This window comes from Bactrocera neohumeralis, chromosome 5 (genome assembly GCF_024586455.1).
Source record: "Bactrocera neohumeralis isolate Rockhampton chromosome 5, APGP_CSIRO_Bneo_wtdbg2-racon-allhic-juicebox.fasta_v2, whole genome shotgun sequence".
Taxonomy (NCBI): domain Eukaryota; kingdom Metazoa; phylum Arthropoda; class Insecta; order Diptera; family Tephritidae; genus Bactrocera; species Bactrocera neohumeralis.
Window position 1 is genome coordinate 38,424,104 of NC_065922.1, and position 19,518 is coordinate 38,443,621.

At 31.8% G+C, this 19,518-nt stretch overlaps 1 protein-coding gene across 1 annotated transcript; it reads left to right on the forward strand.

Moving 5' to 3' along the window:
* The first annotated feature begins 403 nt into the window (after nt 1-403).
* On the forward strand, nt 404-12,092 carry LOC126758247 (mediator of RNA polymerase II transcription subunit 18). The gene is made up of 3 exons (XM_050472411.1): nt 404-602; nt 10,503-10,789; nt 11,768-12,092. Exons 1-3 carry the CDS (start codon nt 472-474, stop codon nt 12,004-12,006), a joined length of 657 nt encoding a protein of 218 aa, XP_050328368.1. The 5' UTR covers nt 404-471; the 3' UTR covers nt 12,007-12,092.
* Nucleotides 12,093-19,518: the final 7,426 nt, after the last annotated feature.

Consider the following 19,518-nt stretch of genomic DNA (forward strand, 5'->3'; position numbering starts at 1 on the left):
TAATGCCCTGTAATGCTGCAGCTGCTTTTGAGTAGTTCTTTCACAATTTGAAATCGTAAAAAAATGAAATTATTATATGTACGTATATCCACCCAATTTAATAGATTTGCAGAATTACTCATTTTTCTTGATTGTTCATTTCTTTATTTTGTCTTGTTTGTTATTGTAAAATAGCTGGTTTACAGCAAAGTGATTTTCACATCATGTGCTAAGTGTTTTGTGCTTTTTTCTTGTGAGGTTTGAGCAATAATTACCTCACAAAATAAACCTCACAAACCAGTTTTGAAGGGTTGTTTAACTAGTATGCACAACCATTTGATATATATCTGGTAGTATCTATTTTATGTGAACATGGTTTAATGAAATTTAGTACCTTTAAGTATAACATAACCAGAATTATCGATAATGATGGATATGAAGGACAAATATTTGTAAAGGTAAACAATTTTATTTGTGAGATCTAGCGTTAAAATGCAAATGACTCAAATAACAAATTCCAAAGAATTGTTATCAACAGCTCTTCAAAGCCGTATTATTCCAAACCAAGAATTCTTGTTACAGGGATCTATTTTAGATTCGGCGGTTGATCATTTAATACACAGGTTAGTACACATATCGTAGTATTTTAGATGTTAAGAGAGCTTATAAAGCCTTATTATTAGAAATATTTTATTTTTAATATCACTCAGGTTTTTTTTTACAAATTTGAAATTTTTGGTGAATTTTAGAATAGCATCCCCCGATTTTGAAGTTAGAAAAATATGTATATAATTTCCGCTGACTTTTGGTTTTTCTGATATTTGTCTTTAAAGTACAAAAATTCAACTATTTAGAGTGCGTGCTTCTCCGATTTATAATAAATTCTACACTTAAATTGGGTATATTTTAGAATAGCATCCCCGGATTTCGGGGTTAAAATGAGTATGCCCGGATAGAGGAGGTCCTCCAGATTAAGAAAATATATTGTACATATAGTTGCTGCTGACTTGTGGTTTTTGAGATATTTGCATTCAAAGTTAAAAAATTCAGCTATTTAAAATGCGTGTTTCTCCCATTTATAATAAATTTTATAGTTCTATTTTTAACTTTTATATCCACTAACACTTCACTTATTCGTATCTAACCATTTATTTTATATTAAATAATGCAAAAATAATGCTATTCATGCATTGCTATTCTAAATCGCAGCCCTTAAATTTTCAAATTGTATATCCACTAAGACTTCACTAATTCATTTCTACTCCTTTTATATTGAATGGTAGAAAGATAACTTTTATTCAATATGTAAACTTTAATTCAATATTCCAACATAATCAGAGTTTCCTTATCCACATACATATTTTACGAAGAAACCAAAAAAAAAAAAAATAAAGAAAACAATAAATAATACATTATTGGTTTTTCGCGTAAAATTCACTTCTTCATTGGCGGCGCGTTAAAAAAATAACCAGGGGTCGGACTAACACCGATGGCGAACTTCGGTTCGATTAGATGTGGAATTACAGTCAATTTTGCTCTATTTAATACAAAACAATCATGTGAAAACGAATTAGGAAATTAGTGGATATAAATCAGGGAAACACGCTTTTTAAATAGTAGAATTTTTGAACTAAAATGCCAGCTTGAATTAAAAGCTTTTATGCCCTACTCATCTAACACCATCCTCCCTCTGGTCCGACCCCGTCGAAACAGCTCGTTTCTTGGGCCTCCCGTTAGATGACGTCAACGACAACACAAGTGACCCTTACCATCCTAACGGGGATTAGTAACTCCGTTAAAACAACAACAACAAAAGCTTTTATGAAATAAAGGAATACTTCTTTGAAACCCACTCCAAAACTTGGAGTCTGCTTTAGAATCTTCAAAAAATCGATTTTTGTTTTGCTTAAATATCTTTAAAAATTATCTAAGTCCCCAAAGTTATAGATGGAAATTCGAAATATTGTCGAAGCTAGAGGGGAAATACTATTCGAGCGTCTAGCAGAAATATGAGAGCTCGGGCAGAAAGCGAAAACTTTGACGCGCGTTTTCTCGTTTTTTCATTTTTACGATTTTTCTTAATTGGCGAGCAGGATAAAAAAACTAAACGCTTTATGGAATTGGGGCAAAGTTTTGGTATTAAATTATCTTCTATTTAAACTAAAAAAAAAGCTAAGAAAAGTCAAGTTTGAACATATTTTTTAACAAATAAAGTAAAAATTTCTTGGTCAAAAACCACTTTTTTTCAATTAAAAAAAAATGTAAAATTATACACTATTTTTTGGAATTTTCTTAGTTTAACTAGAAGATAAGTGATTAACAAATATGAACCTCTTTGACCTTTTTGTTTCAGATAGAAATTGCGACCTGTCCGCCGTCCGGCAAATTCACATGCGAGATGCATCGGACATTCGCTTCCCAAAGCAGAATATAAACGATTTTGTATCCAAAAAATTTGCGGATGATGTTTAAACACTAGAAATTTCGCTTTAATCAATTATTTCTTTCCCTCCCAAAAAATCTTCAAAAAAATCGATTATTTGAAGCCTCTAAAGCAGGCTCCACCCTTAATATGCAATATGTAAGGATGTGCTAATTAGTGCGCCACCGCTGTATATATTATTTTCTTGATCTGGAGAAACTAGAGTAGTTCCATACATACCCATTTAACTCCGAAATCGGGCGATGCTATTTTAAATCTCAGCCGAAATTTTTCCGCATCGAAAACCTGTACTGAATTTCCTTAAATAAATATAGGCTTAAGTTACAAATTAAAATCAAGAAAAAACTTAGTGTATTGGTAATCCGCGCGCAGTTTCATTAGATGCAGAGCAATAAAGAGATTAGGTCACGTCCTAATAGAGTTACGATCATATATTTGCAGCAAGTAAAAATATTCACCTTTTATTTAATTGCGAAGACAGCCTCAGGTGTAAAGGCATGATGGCCGCCGCATACTTGGCTGGATGGTCAGCGATCTCGTTTTCCTAAATACCCTAGTGCCTAAGGATGTGTTTGAGGTGGCAAGAAAAGGCTTAAAAATTGGTATTAGTACTTGATATGGAATTTCATTTAACCACGCCAATTGCCATCATGTCCAGGAAGATTTAATTATCCTTTAAGTTCGACATTTTTTATGTCCTTCGATTGAAATAATCTATGTATATCCTTAACTTTCTAGCTCAAAATATTAGATAAATGTACAAAAAGAAAATTTTTTTGGTACATTGTGCATAATTTCCAGATCTCTCGTATCATGGCCGTGCTTATTGAAGGAACGGAACGCCTTTATTTCGTTGACCAATAGATTAATATATAAATAACCTAATATTGTCCTGAAAAAATGTAAATACATATATCAGTTATGTATACGACTCAAAGATGCTGCAGAAGCTCCTGTCACCTTATAGTGTGCCAAATAGTAATTTCGGACACCTCCCCAGGCTCTCCGTAAACTTCACAAATTTTATTAGTGGCTTGCATGGCATTCTTCCGTTTTTTAAACAAAAGTTTCAAAATATAGCGAATTTCTTCATTACATTCACTTATTTTTGAACAGCTGAAACTTTTTTTCAACTTCCCCGAATTTAACTTCAAATCTAACCTTTCCTATAGTGTTGGTGCATGACACAATGTGATTGGTAGACTACAACAATATCTATTGACAAAATACGATTTAAGACAAATTATGATACAGAACTGTAATTTGGCACATTGAAATATGGAGGCATTCGTCACAAAATTTAGTGCAAACCATTATTTTAAGGGGGTATTCTGGTCTAGAAGCATGAATTTCAGGTAATTTTTGAAATGTCGAAAAAAAGGCAATTAATATTTTTACTATGCATTTTTTTATCAGTTATTTGTTAATTTTAGAAGAGTACAGAAAAAAATTAAAAACTAAAAAAAGTAAAAAATTTCAAAAATTATGAGCTGACGAAGTGGGGGGTCTCTAAAAATTTTCACGTGACCATACCCATGATTTCAACCCTCCTAGTTATCTGAAACCAAAAAAAAAAGATTATTAATCTAGAATAATGTCGCAATGGCCCGTAGTTCCGGAAAAGTGGGGACAATTTTTTTTCACAAAATGGCGACTGCCTGAAAAAAAAGTTTTTTTGGATCACTTTTTCTGAGTATTTCAAAATTTTTTAAAATAATAAAAATAAAAATTTGGGAATGGGGCTAGTTCTAACCATAGACAAGCCTATAAAGAAGACTCTATAAAAATTTCAAGTAAATCGGTCCAGTGGAACCTGAGAAATCGTGGGTATCGTTCCGAAAAAGTCAGTTTTGAGAAAAACACGTTTAAAGTTTAGGAGACAATTCTAGTGAACACGGACGCCACGTCACAAAATCGGCTGTATCTCCGAAAATAAGTCGAATTTTGAAAAATCCTTCCAAGGTCATATTTTTGAAAGTCGAAACTTTCAAGAAATGCAAAAAAAAATCGATTTTTTCAAAATCCTAGTCAAGAATACCCCCTTAAAATGTATACGTCAAAGTGTAAAAATGGGCGATTTCGACTTCACATCTACTTTCCATACATCACCACTGTAAATATGATAACGAAAAAATTTAAATTCGTGTTATTTACACTATCTATAGCTCAAGAACGGTTGAACTGATTTGGCTGAAAATTGGTGATAAGGTAGCTTAGATCAAAAAAAGAAAGAACTAAATAAAAATATAACAACACAGAGCTAATGCGAGAGAACACTAGTTTTCGTATGCATGCATACTTACTTACTATATGGGTTATACTGATTGTTGCTCCTGAACAATGTAGCTTTTGTTTTTAGGACGAACCCGTCAGATATTTTTCATATCACAACAAAAAATGGCATTGACATTTTCGTCGTCAAGGCATTGCGACTACTTTGCTAGATTATGGGCGAAAGACTAAGTTCGGGTGCAACCGAACATTTTATACTCTTACAACTTGCAAGAATCAACGCCACGGAAATACCTTAAGATGTAAAATGTCAACCAGAATACGAAAACGAAAATCATACGTTGTACAGGGGAGTTGGTGTAGTATTGACCCGATTTTATCTATTAACTAGTATGCCACGTTCCAAAAACATGTTCCTTGGGTTTCATTAAGTTACCTCACATACAATCACCAATCATAAGAAGCTAAGTCAGCCAATTGTATCTAATGCAGTCTCGCTTAGTTTTTGGTGATACGTACAACTGTTGGGTGAACAACAATTTATAGTCTGTAGCAATAGATTGGAAGAAGAGAGAATAGCGGAATAACTACAATGTTGATAAAAAGGTCTATCATAATTTGAGGTATACAAAACTATATTCAAAGCATTGCGCAGAACAGTGCAATATTTATACGGAAACGATGAAGTATATGCGTACAATTTCAAACTGATCCTTCCTCAAAGGTAATACAATTGCTAAATATTAGGAATAATAGAAAAGAACTGCAACCAAATATGCTACTAATACCATCTAAATCATCTGTAAACAGGACTTTTTGAATCTAGCGCCCCCTGGTGGCACCATCGATTGTCCAGTGAGAATTCCATGATATTTCATCGATTGGAAGTGAAATTATTGCGTTTTAAGTGTCAGTATGTTTGTGTTATCGGTGCGAAAATGAGCTTAGAACAAAGAGCCAACATTAAATTTTGTTTTAAAATTGGTAAAACTTTTACCGAAACGTTTCATTTGATGAAACAAGTTTATGGCGATGATTGCATATCCCGTAGCAGAGTGCACGAGTGGTTTCAACGTTTTCAAAGGGGTCGTGAGAACATAAATGACGATCAACATGTGGGCCAATCAAAATCCGTGATCACCGGAAAATCCATCGAAACTGTGCGTGAATTCATCAAAAATTAGCCGAAATCATCATTGAATTTCATGGAAATGGAATTGAACATCTCCAAAACATCGATTTATCGTAATTGACCGAACATTTGGGCTTACGAAAGAATCCAACATTCGAAGGACGATTATTTGACCAAAAATCGCATTTTAATCATTAATCACTCTCCGTATTCACCTGATATGGCACCGTGCAAAAAGCTGCATTGAAGCAGAAGGAGACTATTTTGTATAAAATAAATTGATTTTTCGATATATTATGATAAATTTCGGTTGCACCCGAACTTAGCCTTTCGCCCATAATCTAGCAAAGTAGCCGCAATGCATTGACGACGAAAATTTTAATGTCATTTTTTTATTGTGATATGAAAAATATCTGACGGGGTCGTCCTAAAAAATATGCTTTGTTCAGGAGCAACAATCAGTAATAGCCCTGACAGACGAGGAAAATTAATACGCATTAAGCAACGCTAATGCGCATTGAAATTTTATGGTGACAGACGGCAGACTTGTGCATTTAGACAGCTGATTGTGAAATTTGTTTATTTATTAAAAAAAAAAAAGTGAAATAAAAATGAATAAGAGAAATTATTAATAGAAATTTTGGTATTTTTGGAAAATCAATATAAATTTAACGAAAAAATTCGTTTATTATTAACTACGTTCAAAGATAATAGAGTGAAATTAAAAGCAATCATTGATTGTAATGCGAAAAAGTTAAGAATATTGGAAAAATGGATAGCAAACTGTGCGTTGTTTATTTTCTGCCATCTAAAAATATTAAAATTTGTTTTTGTTAATATACTTACACATAATTTAATTAGCAATATAAAACTGCCTACCTCTGATGCCTTAAACGCAATGGAGGCGGCAGACTTCAAGCGGCATCTGTCAAAAAATAGCAAAAATCGGCCATTTTTGAGCAGTGTTGCCTACTCAAATTTGGTAAATTCAGCTAAATGCACGAAGTTCTTGTGCATTACAAATTTGCATTAACATGGGTCAAATGCGCAAGTAAATGTAAATTAATGCAAATTAGCGCTGTCATCAGTCAGGGCTATAACCCGTATATAAGTATGCATGCATACCAAAATTATTATTCTGTGTTGTTATTTTTTTATTTAGTTTTTTTCTTTTTTTGAAGTAATAAATTTTCAAATGATTCTTACATGGATTTTGAACACGTACCAGGAATCAAGGGATGTTAAACTTATTCCAGTGTGAGAGCGCCTCAAAATTAGCGTTTTTTATAATATTTTCCATTATTGCCAGATTGAACAAAATAACAATTTTTGGACATTTATCAACCCAACACCCAACATTTAGTAGGAATAAAAACTACTAAATAGTGGTTATTTATTATATGGAGAAACTATTTAAATCTTTTTAAAGAATATTATAACAACTGACTTTTGTCCTTTCAATACCCAATAATAGGATTTAAGCTCGTTAGCTCTCAATCAATAAATGTTTTTAATCATTTTCCATTGAAAATAAAACTATGATGCTTCAAATTACAAAACGTTTCATCAAATATCTTTAAATTTTACAAATTTATTTAACTTTCATTGTTTAACATTTTTTATAAGTGGTCTTGAACGATGCAACAAATCCCTCCGTTTACACATTTTTTTGGTAAGATTTCAATCTGGCCATCGCTCGTTTCCATCTCTTTATCTCTGCACGTACTTATTGGAAATATAATTTTAGTATTTATGAATTTTATTGACTTTTGACATAAAGAGACAAAGTGTATCCTATGTCCGTCCCCTAGTTCTAAACTACCTTCTTGAGTTATATATATCGTAACTAACGCGACTTTCTTTTATAAATATAGTTTTAGTGAAATGAAGTGAAATTATGGGAATGTTCGAGAAAGCAAATCACCGCACCAATATTGCGACATTGTAGTTTTTCTGTAGATACGGGTAAACCTCCTACAACGCGGTTCCCAAAATGCGGACATTTTCTTACAACGCTACTCTTATAACGCGATATTTTTTCAAATATTTACTATTTTAATTTGAAAAAATGTTTTCTTGCCCAAATAAAACTCTTTGCATTTTGTCCATACTTTAACACGTATCTTTTTTATAGCATTGCCAACCTACATTCGAACATGTGTTTACAAATACGTAATTGTGTAGTCAACGACAAAATTTAAAAAAGGGGTTTCCCCGCGGTTCTAACATCACACAACGCTTTATGCTACATTCATTTAATGTAATAATTTTTTTTATTAGTTTGTTGTCGGCGTTGCAAATAAAAGCATTAATCTAAAGCGTGTAAAAAATTGTGAAAAAATATTCAGTCTAATTCCAGTTAAATTATAAAAAATTTGTGGAACAGTTGTTGTTTTTTTCGTAAAAAAGTTTTGATAAAATTATTTTAAGGTGAACAAGTAAGTTTCTTTTAAACCTTATATTATTTAAATGCAAATAAATTTTTAAATTTAGCCACGAAAATTCCGAATGAAAAAAAACGCCGTTAAAACGAAAATTTTTATCCATTGAATTAAAAATACAAATTTTGAATCGACTTCAAAATCAAGAGAGAGGATAAGTGATATTGCCAGACATTTTAGCTTAAATGAGTCAACAATAAGAACTATCAAACAAAACGAAGAAAAAATTAGAAGTTCGGTAGCGTCTGGATCGTCTGTTGTGGCAAAAGTAACTGCTCGTCCTAGACCGGAGATAATGAAGAAAATGGAGCAATCGCTTATGGTGTGGATAGAAGACATGAAAAAAAGAAATGTAATTAAGCATAAAGCACTAAAAATATTTAATTATTTAAAGGAAACAGGACAAACATCAATCGATGAAGACAATCATCAATTCGTAGCTAGTAATGTATGGTTTGGAAAATTCACAAAAAGACATGCACTTCACAATTTAAAAATACAGGGAGAAAGTGCATCCGCAGACGCAGATGCAGCAGAAAAATATCCAGCAGAGTTCGAAAAAATTAATAAAGAAAAAGGTTATTTACCTGAACAAGTGTTCAACGCACATGAGACAGGCTTGTGGTGGAAAAAGATGCCTTCAGGAACTTTTATTTCGAAAAACGAAAAAAAAGAGCTCCTGGGGGCCTATTCTAGTAACTCGATTCGAAAATGTATTCTATTCGAAATTCGGATATACTTTATCATTATGCGAAAGTTGTACCACCCTGTGCCAGAAAAAATACGTACAATATTCGTTTTTGCTTTCTACAACTCAAAAGCTTATTTTATTCGAAAATTGGCTTTCGAAAGATTACAGAATATAAAAAATCATTATTTGATTTTCGTCGCAGAATAGGCCCCCTGGCTTTAAAGTTTCAAAAGATCGAATAACATTATTGCTGTGCAGCACCGCATCGCTATTACAGCCTTTAGATCAGAACATAATAGCAGCATTCAAAGCTTACTTCATTCGGAAATCCTTTGAGGTAATATTAGAGAAGATGGAGTCAGCAAATGTTACGGTTAAAGAAGTCTGGAAACAATATACAATTTTAAATTCCGTTACAATTGTTGATGCGTCACTTAAGGAAATTCGTCCTTCAACACTAAAAGCTTGCTGGAAAGCACTAATACCAAAACTGGGCACTGTTTCTATACCAATAGAAGATGAATATAGGAACTTAGTGAGATCGGCGCATGCAGTAGAAGATAATGGATTTGATGAAATAACAATGGCTGATATTCAAGAATTAATTGCGGACGACGAAATAAACGAAGCAGATTTAGTGGCAATGATGAATGAAGAATCAGTTGGATATAGCTCTGACGATCTTTTCGATGTTGAAAATAAAACTTTTCACTAAAAACTCTGATTTTTGTATGGAGTTGGAGTCTCCTACAACGCGATTTCCTATAACGGGGAATTTTTCAGGAACCTATTCACCGCGTTGTGGAAGGTTTACCTGTACTCAGCAGTTAATTATACTGCAACATTTTTGCGTCAAATATGATTCCTTATTATAATGCAGCAGTGATTGAGTCTCGAACATCTCCTCCATTTGTTTTCAAACTGTTTATGTGATGTTATGTTATTGTTCTTAACCATAATGTGGTTATCACTGAATTATGAATGAAATTGGTCTAGACCTTGCTCTTAACATTATATCCCTAACGTAATGACTTTTGATTATTGGTTGACGTTGGGCGAATTTATATCTCATTTGAGTTAATTAGGTTGATTTTAAATTAAAGCGTATAAGTTACTAAGATATAAAGTTTTTTCAACACTTGAAAGTATTTTCATGCAAATTGCAAGAGTATAAAATGTTCGCCTACATCCGAACTTAGTGTTCCTTTACTTGGTTAATATAAAGTTTAGACAGCAGCCGTAAAATATTTCACTGCCTTGGGACTCATAAAGCGCGAGATTTTAGATTCTTTAGTTATACTCGAATTTAATTCTTCCTTATGTATTTTATGAATTTATACTATATATTTTTTAAGTATACCAGGAACACTACTTCGTTGGTTGAAGATTTGTTCACCTATTATTAGCTAGAGTCAGATTAATAAAGGGTACTGTGCACTGAATAGTGCTGAATTAAATTAAATTAAAAATGTTTATAATTAAAAATTATATTGGTTTTATATCGATTAATTAGTTTTATGTACAATTGATAATGGCATACAAATATACAGTACAATAAACATGTGAATATTTATTATTTTACAGATTAAGAGGACTATGTGATACCGTGGATGCATCACCAGAACCGTTTCACGATTTGGAAGTATGTTTAAGTCTAAGGCAGCCAACACAGACCGCTCCACTAATGCTTCGTGTTCGTAGAGCTTTAGATAAAGATTCTCCATTCCAATTGCGATACATTGGTCAACCTGAGTTAGATAGATCTCGCCCAACACTAGTTCGTTCTAGCATAGATGTTGGCTGCACATCCACAATTCTGGATTTCCTTACGGAATTGGGTTGTAGATTGGATTTCGAATACGTTAGTCGTGGTAAGTTTGGACTGCTTTATAGCTCTTAAACGTATTCAAGCGGATCTTAGTGTTTTTAATCTAATGATTTATATCTTTGCATTTAGTATTGCATTATAGTTGCACAGGATACTATAACACGATTTCGCTCTGCGGTTGGCTACTAAAGCCAGTAATTTATACGCTCGTTGTGACTGAACAAAATTCGTTTCGTTTTTCAAGATGATTCAATTGAAAAAATCTGAAAAGTTGTTTACTAACTACTAAGAATGCAGTGTTTATGCACAATTATTACGATTATAAATATTAGTTTATTCGTATAAATATATCAAAAGACAAAATAAGAATATTTCATAACAAAACATATTTGAAATTCTATAAAAAGCGACATCTCGTACTGGAGGTCAAGGATTTCGTTTCAAATAGGTCAACACTTTTTTTTTTGCTAAAGTGGAGATTCAAATTCTTGTTTTCTACCACTACCGGCCTTTCTATTCAACGATAAGGAGTCACTGTATCTTTTAAGTACGAAAGATACCGAAGATTTTGCAATTTTTAATTTTTTTGGCGATGTCGCTGTGAGACATGCCTGGATTTTCCAGGTTTTTGCGCAAAACCGATTCGCGAACGTGTATATTCATTGCTGACAAATTTTACACTAACCATATTTTTGTAAAAAATATAATGCAATTATGTAGATAATGTAATAAACTTTGCGTGTAAATTTGAATTTTGATTTTACCGTTAAAAATTTCTAAGCTGTGCGTATTTCTACTTATGTGAACAGTTTTTTTCGTGCACATACTTTACTAATACTGAATATATAGTAAATAATTTTGATATTACTAAATGTACTTAAATATCTAATTACCAATAAATCATATATTTTGATTTATGCCAATTATGAGAGTGTCAGATGTTCGGGTGCACCCGATCTTAGCGCTTCTTACTTGATTTTGTACTAATTAAAATCAATTAATAATAATTTTTTTATTTCAGGTTATATTTTTCGGAAAGGAAGAATGAAAATAACAGTGTCTAAAATAAAGGCTGTTCCTGGTAAACAACAAGAAATTGGTACGGAAACGGTATCTCAAAGTTATCTCGTAGAACTTTCTGTTCTCGCTCCTAATGGCCAAGATTCCATCGGAGATGAAATGCGCATATTTGCTGAGCAATTGAAACCGCTGGTTCAGTTAGAAAAAATTGATTACAAGCGGCTCGGAGGTTTACCCTGAACATTTGTTAATGTATAAAACTAACAAACATCTATTTTTTATTAAATAAAAATGTCCTAACATTGTTTTCTTGACACCTCAGAAAAGGTATTATTTGTTTTAGCTCAGAGACTGCAAATATCGTCGTTTTTATATATAAATTAAGAGGATAATGTTTGTGTTAATGTTCTATACATGTAATTGTAAGTTTCAAATAAGAACGGCTAAACTTCTAAAATTATGGAATTTTTTTTTCAATAAACTGTAAGTTTCAATTAAGAACGGCTTGTTATGAAACATTTTTACTTTATTAATTATCATAGCACATTCTTTATGTTATTATGTGCGTAATAAGTTTGAAAAACGATCTGTGAATTCAATTTTGAAATTCAGGCATAGATACTTGATGTTCTATTTAATTCCGGCTTTCTTAATATGCGGTATTTTTAAGCTAAGTTTTTATATTACGGGTTTTCGGAAGTAAACAAAGAAATTCATTTAATTTGATCACTCGGAGTGTTGAAAATTACTACTTCCCCCAATCCCCATATACCTAATATCATTTCTTTCGACTTAAGTTTTTTTTTGTACGTTTTTAATTATTTTAAAGTTTAAAATTCTAATTCATTGGTCTATAACATTTTTTTTATCAAGAAACTCAGTATTGACTTTATGACTTATTAAAGTTTATAACGACATTCAGAGTTTCTTGTTTGTCCGACACTCGATCCTCGCTTTACACAAATATTTATCAAGCGATGAAATTAATAGGAGTAAGACTATTTTAAGAGATTAATTACGCACATTCTCGATGGTAATATAATGATGATGGTTATCATTTCTGACTTTCACGACTGCATACTAATGCAAAAGGTTCAATTAGCCGAATGCTCTTCATATTTTAAATCACGGTTCAATTCTTATTTTTCTGAACCAATTGTTCTTCACGATACTAATATATTCTCCAAACAAAACGGCATTACTAATTTGTTGAAACTTATGTTGATATTAGTTAATTTTTTTTAATATCATCTCAAAGAAAATATTTATCAACCACATCCAAATTTTGAAATAATGTAAATACTTTGGCCACAGCAAGGCGTGGCCGGATTATTCTTGTATAGTATACATACATATGTATGTATGTACATACATGTATGTATGTATAAATAGGAAGAATATATTCTTGAAAGCTTATTTATTTTAAGATGTTGGTTGTTCATTTCTTTTGTTATTATATAACTTTAGTGCATGAAGTAAATATCTGGGCGAATGAATGAATGAATATGGGTATTTTTTTAAGGAATGGTCGGCGTTGGTATCGGCCACAAGAGTGCGGAGAGTTCAAAAGTTAGAAGTTATACATTATTTCCGTCATAAGTGACACTTCGCGAAGAAAATGACTTTGAGTTACAGGTACAAAATTATATATGTATGTAGTCCCCCCCCCGAAATTCTACTCTCCTAATATGTAGAAGAAAATTTGCTTTATGGTAAAACGCTGTTGATACATCCATCGTTCATCCATTTTTTTTTATATTTAAAAAATGCTGGATACAAAAATAAGCTCGATGTAAGGGCAAAAAATATACTGGACGAGTTTCCATCTGTTTGTCGCGGCATCGATCGATCAATTCCTAAAGCGGATGGTTACTGATGATGAAAAGTAGGTCACTTAAGACAACGTCAAGCTAAAACGGTCGTGGTCGAATCTGCTACTGACTATTCCCCTACGTCCCAACTTAAAATTCTGACCTGTACAGCTTTGATCACAAGGAGTGGAATGATGTTCCATCAGGAGAACCGCAGGCGTATGATTGGGTTGGTGGAAAATTCGTTTCAGAGAAATTTGAGAAAATCGACTGCTCCAGTTTTTTTACTAATAGAAACGAGTATTTCTATGAGAGTGGAGTTATAAAATTACCTTCAAAATGGGAGCAAATTATCGAACAAAACGATGAATATTTGGCCTAAATCCGATCATTCTAGCTATTCTATATAGAAGCTTTAATTTTATGCAAAATTAATGGATTTCGTTTTAATACGTCTTATATTATATAAAATTCCGACCTTTTGGTTTACGTTATGGTATTTATTATATTATATATCTCGGTATAACGATACAGTTAGGTTTGTTATTATATACAAATGTATATACACTAGGGTGCATCTTAGCTATACGGGAGAAAAAAAGTATAGCGTACAGGGCATCACACCCCCCCAAAAGTTGCATTAGAGTATAATATTATGTTCTGCAAAAAAATCTTGGCGATTGGATAATGGGTAAATTGACCATGTTTTACAAATATATAAAATATGGTGTTATCTTGATGTACCAAGGAGAGTAGAGAAAACTGAAAACCTAAAATATAATGTTACCTCGATATACCAAGGGAAATTGAGCAAACTGAAGAAGGCTCTACCAAAATATATAGAGTTAAAAGGTATGCCTTTTCTAATAATTTTCTGTGGTAATAATCGACAATACCAGTTATGTACAATTGCTAAAAAGTTATGAACACGCCTGATGACAGACTTTAAAATCGTTTAAAATATCTCGCTGGCTTTGAAATAAATAATGACTAAAATGGCCCTATAAACCAAACCGATTTAATTAATTGGGAGTGATCAAGAATTAAATAATTTATTGACCGCACAATATTTGTGTTACATATTTACGTATTTATCGTCATATACAGTGTCGGACAAAACATATTGGACTCATACCTATGAGGTACATTATCATCTCATATTCTCGCAATTATCATTTTAAATATAAACAAATCACTCAGATTTGAAGAATATTATTTTATACGAAAAAAATTAAACATATTCAATATTCAGTGCGACAAAACATATTGGAATAATGATGGTTATATAATATTTTATAGCATAATTATTTATTTATTAATTGCTTCACTGCATCTATTTGGCATATAAGCTATAAGATTGTTAATAACTTCTTGTGGAATGCTTAACCAGGCTAATTTTACAGCTTTCAATAATTTTTTTTTATCTCAATTCACTCCTACTCTGTCTATCCTTCTATTTATTATATCCTAAAGATCTCAATAGGGTTGATATTCGGCAATTGAGCTGGCCACTTTAACATTAATATTTTGAGCTTCGACTCAATTTGTCACACGTTTCGACGTGTGCTTTAGGTCGTTGTCGTGTTGACCATGAAAGTGGCATATTGCACTCGGCATAAGAAATCATCTCGTTCTCAAGGATGTCTTTATATAAATCGACCCTTAATGCCATTGATTCGATGAAGAGGTCCAACAACAAACTCGGAAAAACATCCCCATACATAATGCGACCTCCACCATGCTGAACCGTACCTTGGCAGTATTGGGAATCTAACCTCTTATTTTTTGGTTGGTGAACTCTTCTCATTCCGTCTGAATATTTCAAATTAAATTTGATTCATCAGAGAAAACTATTGTTTTCCATTGTTTCACTGAAAAGTTGATGTGTTCCCCAACAAATTCTAATCGGTTTAATCGATTTTTTCTTGATATAAAAGGCTTTAGGGCAGCTAACCTATAACTTGTTAGCCCACCTGCACACGCTCTTCGTTGTACAGTACGGCTGCTAACTTTCAATTTTAAGTCTGTGACCATGCTCGCTACCGACTTATCTGGAAACTTTTTTAATTCTTTAAGTAGTATTTTTGAATCGTCTTGTCGTTTTGTAGCTTTGGGCCATCCTCCACGATGGTGAGATGGTCAAAGATCTACTGTCCCTAAATTTATTTAACATACAATTTTTTACAAATGTTTTTTTTTTTTTCATTCATAGCCATCTGTCCAATATGTTTTGTCCGATATCTACATATGTATACATACATATAAGTTTTTTGTCGTTTACGTTTATGTTTTAGTGCCTTAAATAGATTTAAGATACATATGTACATTCACCTACAGTATTATGAAATATACAAAATTAAAACAGTTATTTCTGTTGTTAGAAACTTAGACTTAGTCTAAAACTAACTTTAAATCGGTTTTCATTGTAACTGAAAAACTACACATATATGCATACATATGTATGTATGTATGTACATATGTATGAATATGTAAATACCTCTTATAATATACATTGTAGATATTATCAAAAGAAGTACATATTTATAAAGTAACTAAGGAAATTTTTATTATTAAACGCTCCCTGAATAAAATATATGTATTATATGCATGTAACTAATTCAATGTTTATTATTTTATAGCATGTACTAACTAAACATACATACATACATATTTATGTATGTACATACATATATCGTACTTTACCTGCTTGCAAATACCAAATTATTTGTAGTGTGCAACTTGATATTCTCCTATGTACATATGTATGTATGTACATATATGTTTCAAATTGTCTTCGATTTGTTAAATAATGTGCTGATAACCTTTTACAACTATTACGAAATACAGATATTGGACTTTGTGAGCGCTATTAGAAGAATTTCGCACCGATTAGTCTAATTTATTAACTTAATTTCTAACAAACAATTAAAATAATACGATTTTCTTGAATGTAAACGTATAATGATCGACGGATTCCGTAATTATTAATTTTCTTGCCTATCAGATGTATCACATAAGTATGTATGTACTTACATATGTAAGTATTTTCATAAAAATCTAATAATAATACCTACAAATCAAATTCTGTTACAGTTATCTTTTTAAACACCCACCTATGGCTGTTGTATTTGTAATTATTTAAATTATTCATTGCCTATATGTACATACATACAAACTACTTATATACATATTAATGTAGATATGTATGTACATACAAATATCAAATACCGGTGGGTAATTTACATATGTGTATATGTAATTATATAGTACAGATAATGAAATATGAAATATATCCACATATTGAACATATTCATAGAATATTTACACTTTTTGTAGTACATATATACTTACATACATAAATACGAGCATGCATCCACATCAATTTGTGCATATGCGAATGCATCTACCCATGCACATACCCAAGCAAATTCATGTATACATAAATCCAAATGTATATGTACGTAAATAAGTATGTACATATCTAAATTCAAATGACTTTAAATGTAAATACACTTATGTGTGTATGCACGCATAAACGTTCGGATGTTTGTACAAAGATTTTTGTTGTTTGCACCAAAGAGGGGAAAACAAGACCCGACTAAGTGTCTGGCATAACCGCCAGAGCTGGCGACATTCTGTCTGCTCCGATCATGCGTTGTTGCCACATTTTCGTGGAGCCACAATTGAAAATACGAGTTTCTTTACACAGCAGTACTCATTGGCACTTGTCTACACATACCATTACAAGTATTTGAATGAACACGTACCCGTTTTTGTGTGCATGCGTGTAAGTGTACATGTGTTCATGCATACGCCGCCGCGAAACACGAAAACAAGTTTATCTGTAAATGCTCAGTGTCTGAAACAAGAAATGATGTGATAAAAAGAAACTAGCAAACGTACATGTATTTTCATCGAGGGATTGATTTGTTTGCCTTTTTAATACAATTTAACAACGTAGGGAACGAGTCATAGCGGCCGTTACCTCAGCACCGTGAACGAAACATGACAACAGTGTATGCTTAGTTTGATTTGGTTGGAAAACCTGTTTGAAACAGAAAGAACATTCGTAATACACTACTTGCACATTCAGAAGCACGGATAGACGCTTACGTATGGACATGGGTCTGTGTGCATATTTATGGGTAAGCGTACATACATATGTACGTATGTATATACAAAAGCATATGAGTTCGTGTGTGTACTTTCGGGTATATTACTTGCACGTTAGCATGTAGGCGTTTTTTATGTCGTTGGTATGAAACAAGTACCCACACAATTATGAATATAAGTATTTATAAAAATTTTACTAACATACATATACTCATACATACACATATCTGTAGCTATCTGTCCCAGTATAAATTGTATACATACATACATACATATATCTGCATTATATTTACATGTATCACATGTATAGTACGATAATTATAAATTAAATGCGGATCGTTTCACATGCTTTATGTTTACGATAATATGCATCCGAATTTAACTTATGAGATGTTTTTGCACAATTGATTTCACGTATAAAAACATGTATTGATATAAACGCATAATTGAACATTTGACAAATTATTGCAACAAATACTTACATATGTACATACTTATGTATGTATGTATATAAATTGAATTATTTTACATATAATTTTACGTTTTAGGCATCCATTCATAAAATTATACTTTATTTGGGCTCACATTGTCTAAGGATCATATCACCAGCGAAATAATATAATATGTATGTACATATGTATGTATATTAATAGCTCATTTTAATGCTGACTTTAAATTAAATTATTATTCTTGGCCGATTCTAAAACGATTTAAAATATAGTAAATGCGGCTTCTAGCGAATTTTGAACCTGGTTATAAACGTTATCTAAATTTTTTATTAATTTTTAACCTATTTTAGTGTACCAATATGGAGCATGTGTTAAAATGCACAGTAAGCAAGTATAAGTAGATCTTGAATTCTTTGTTATCCCGACATACTTTTTTGCATTATTATATTTTTAACAAGTAACATATTGCATACTTCATATTTAAAAACAGACATTTTGTGAATATTGACTTTGCAAAAACAACATTAAAATCCCAAAATTGCATTTTCTATTTGGAAATTTTTTTCAAGAAATTTAGTTCTAAATTAGAGGGCAGTGAACTGCTTCGATAAATTTAAACATAAGCCCTAAAGTGCGAATATTAACATATGGGCATATGAGTATTAGAGGTACCAGATTCTGCTAGTATTTGTTAGAATAAAAAACAGAGTTATTTATACTGCCGATTGTCGCATTATTACTAAATTTTAATTCAGATTGCGAATTTTGGCCAGGCCTTTTTAATCTATGTATGTATGTACATAACATGGATAAATTTTGTATTATATGAATATAAGGAATGCGCTAATATTATATACAAACATAAGTTTGTACATACATTCATATGTACATATGTATATACTTATACTGCATGTATGTACATACATACATACATACATATATACGTCGTAGAAAAACTCGCTGATGTTGCAACCTGCAAAATTTTGCCTTGGTGACAATATTTTCATTTTGATATACATACGTAATTTCTTTAAAACTTTAGAACATTCAGTTTCGCATTCATAAAGTATTTATGCACGTGTTAAATGTATGGATGAGCGTTGACACGAGGTTATTAAATAAAAGGATGGGCAAGTCAGATCAAAGCCTTAAGAGTATATACATATGTATAGTATGTATGTACATGTATATTTGTACTGTAATTTCTATATACAAATTTACCGCCATAATGTAAATATACATACTTACATACATATGTGTGAATGGATGTATGTACATATATGCAAATGTTTATTGCTTGCTAGTCAGTGAGTTCTTTGAAAAATTAAATCTTTGGCTGCCTTTAAAATACAACACTGGACACGTTCACCTACACATAT

What these genes read in the sequence shown, in the direction of transcription:
- LOC126758247 (XM_050472411.1), top strand. Translation starts at nt 472, where the DNA reads ATGCAAATGACTCAAATAACAAATTCCAAAGAATTGTTATCAACAGCT. An exon ending in GTTGATCATTTAATACACAG is followed by an intron (nt 603 to 10,502) that starts GTTAGTACACAT and finishes ATTATTTTACAG; the next exon opens with ATTAAGAGGACTATGTGATA. An exon ending in TTTCGAATACGTTAGTCGTG is followed by an intron (nt 10,790 to 11,767) that starts GTAAGTTTGGAC and finishes TTTTTATTTCAG; the next exon opens with GTTATATTTTTCGGAAAGGA.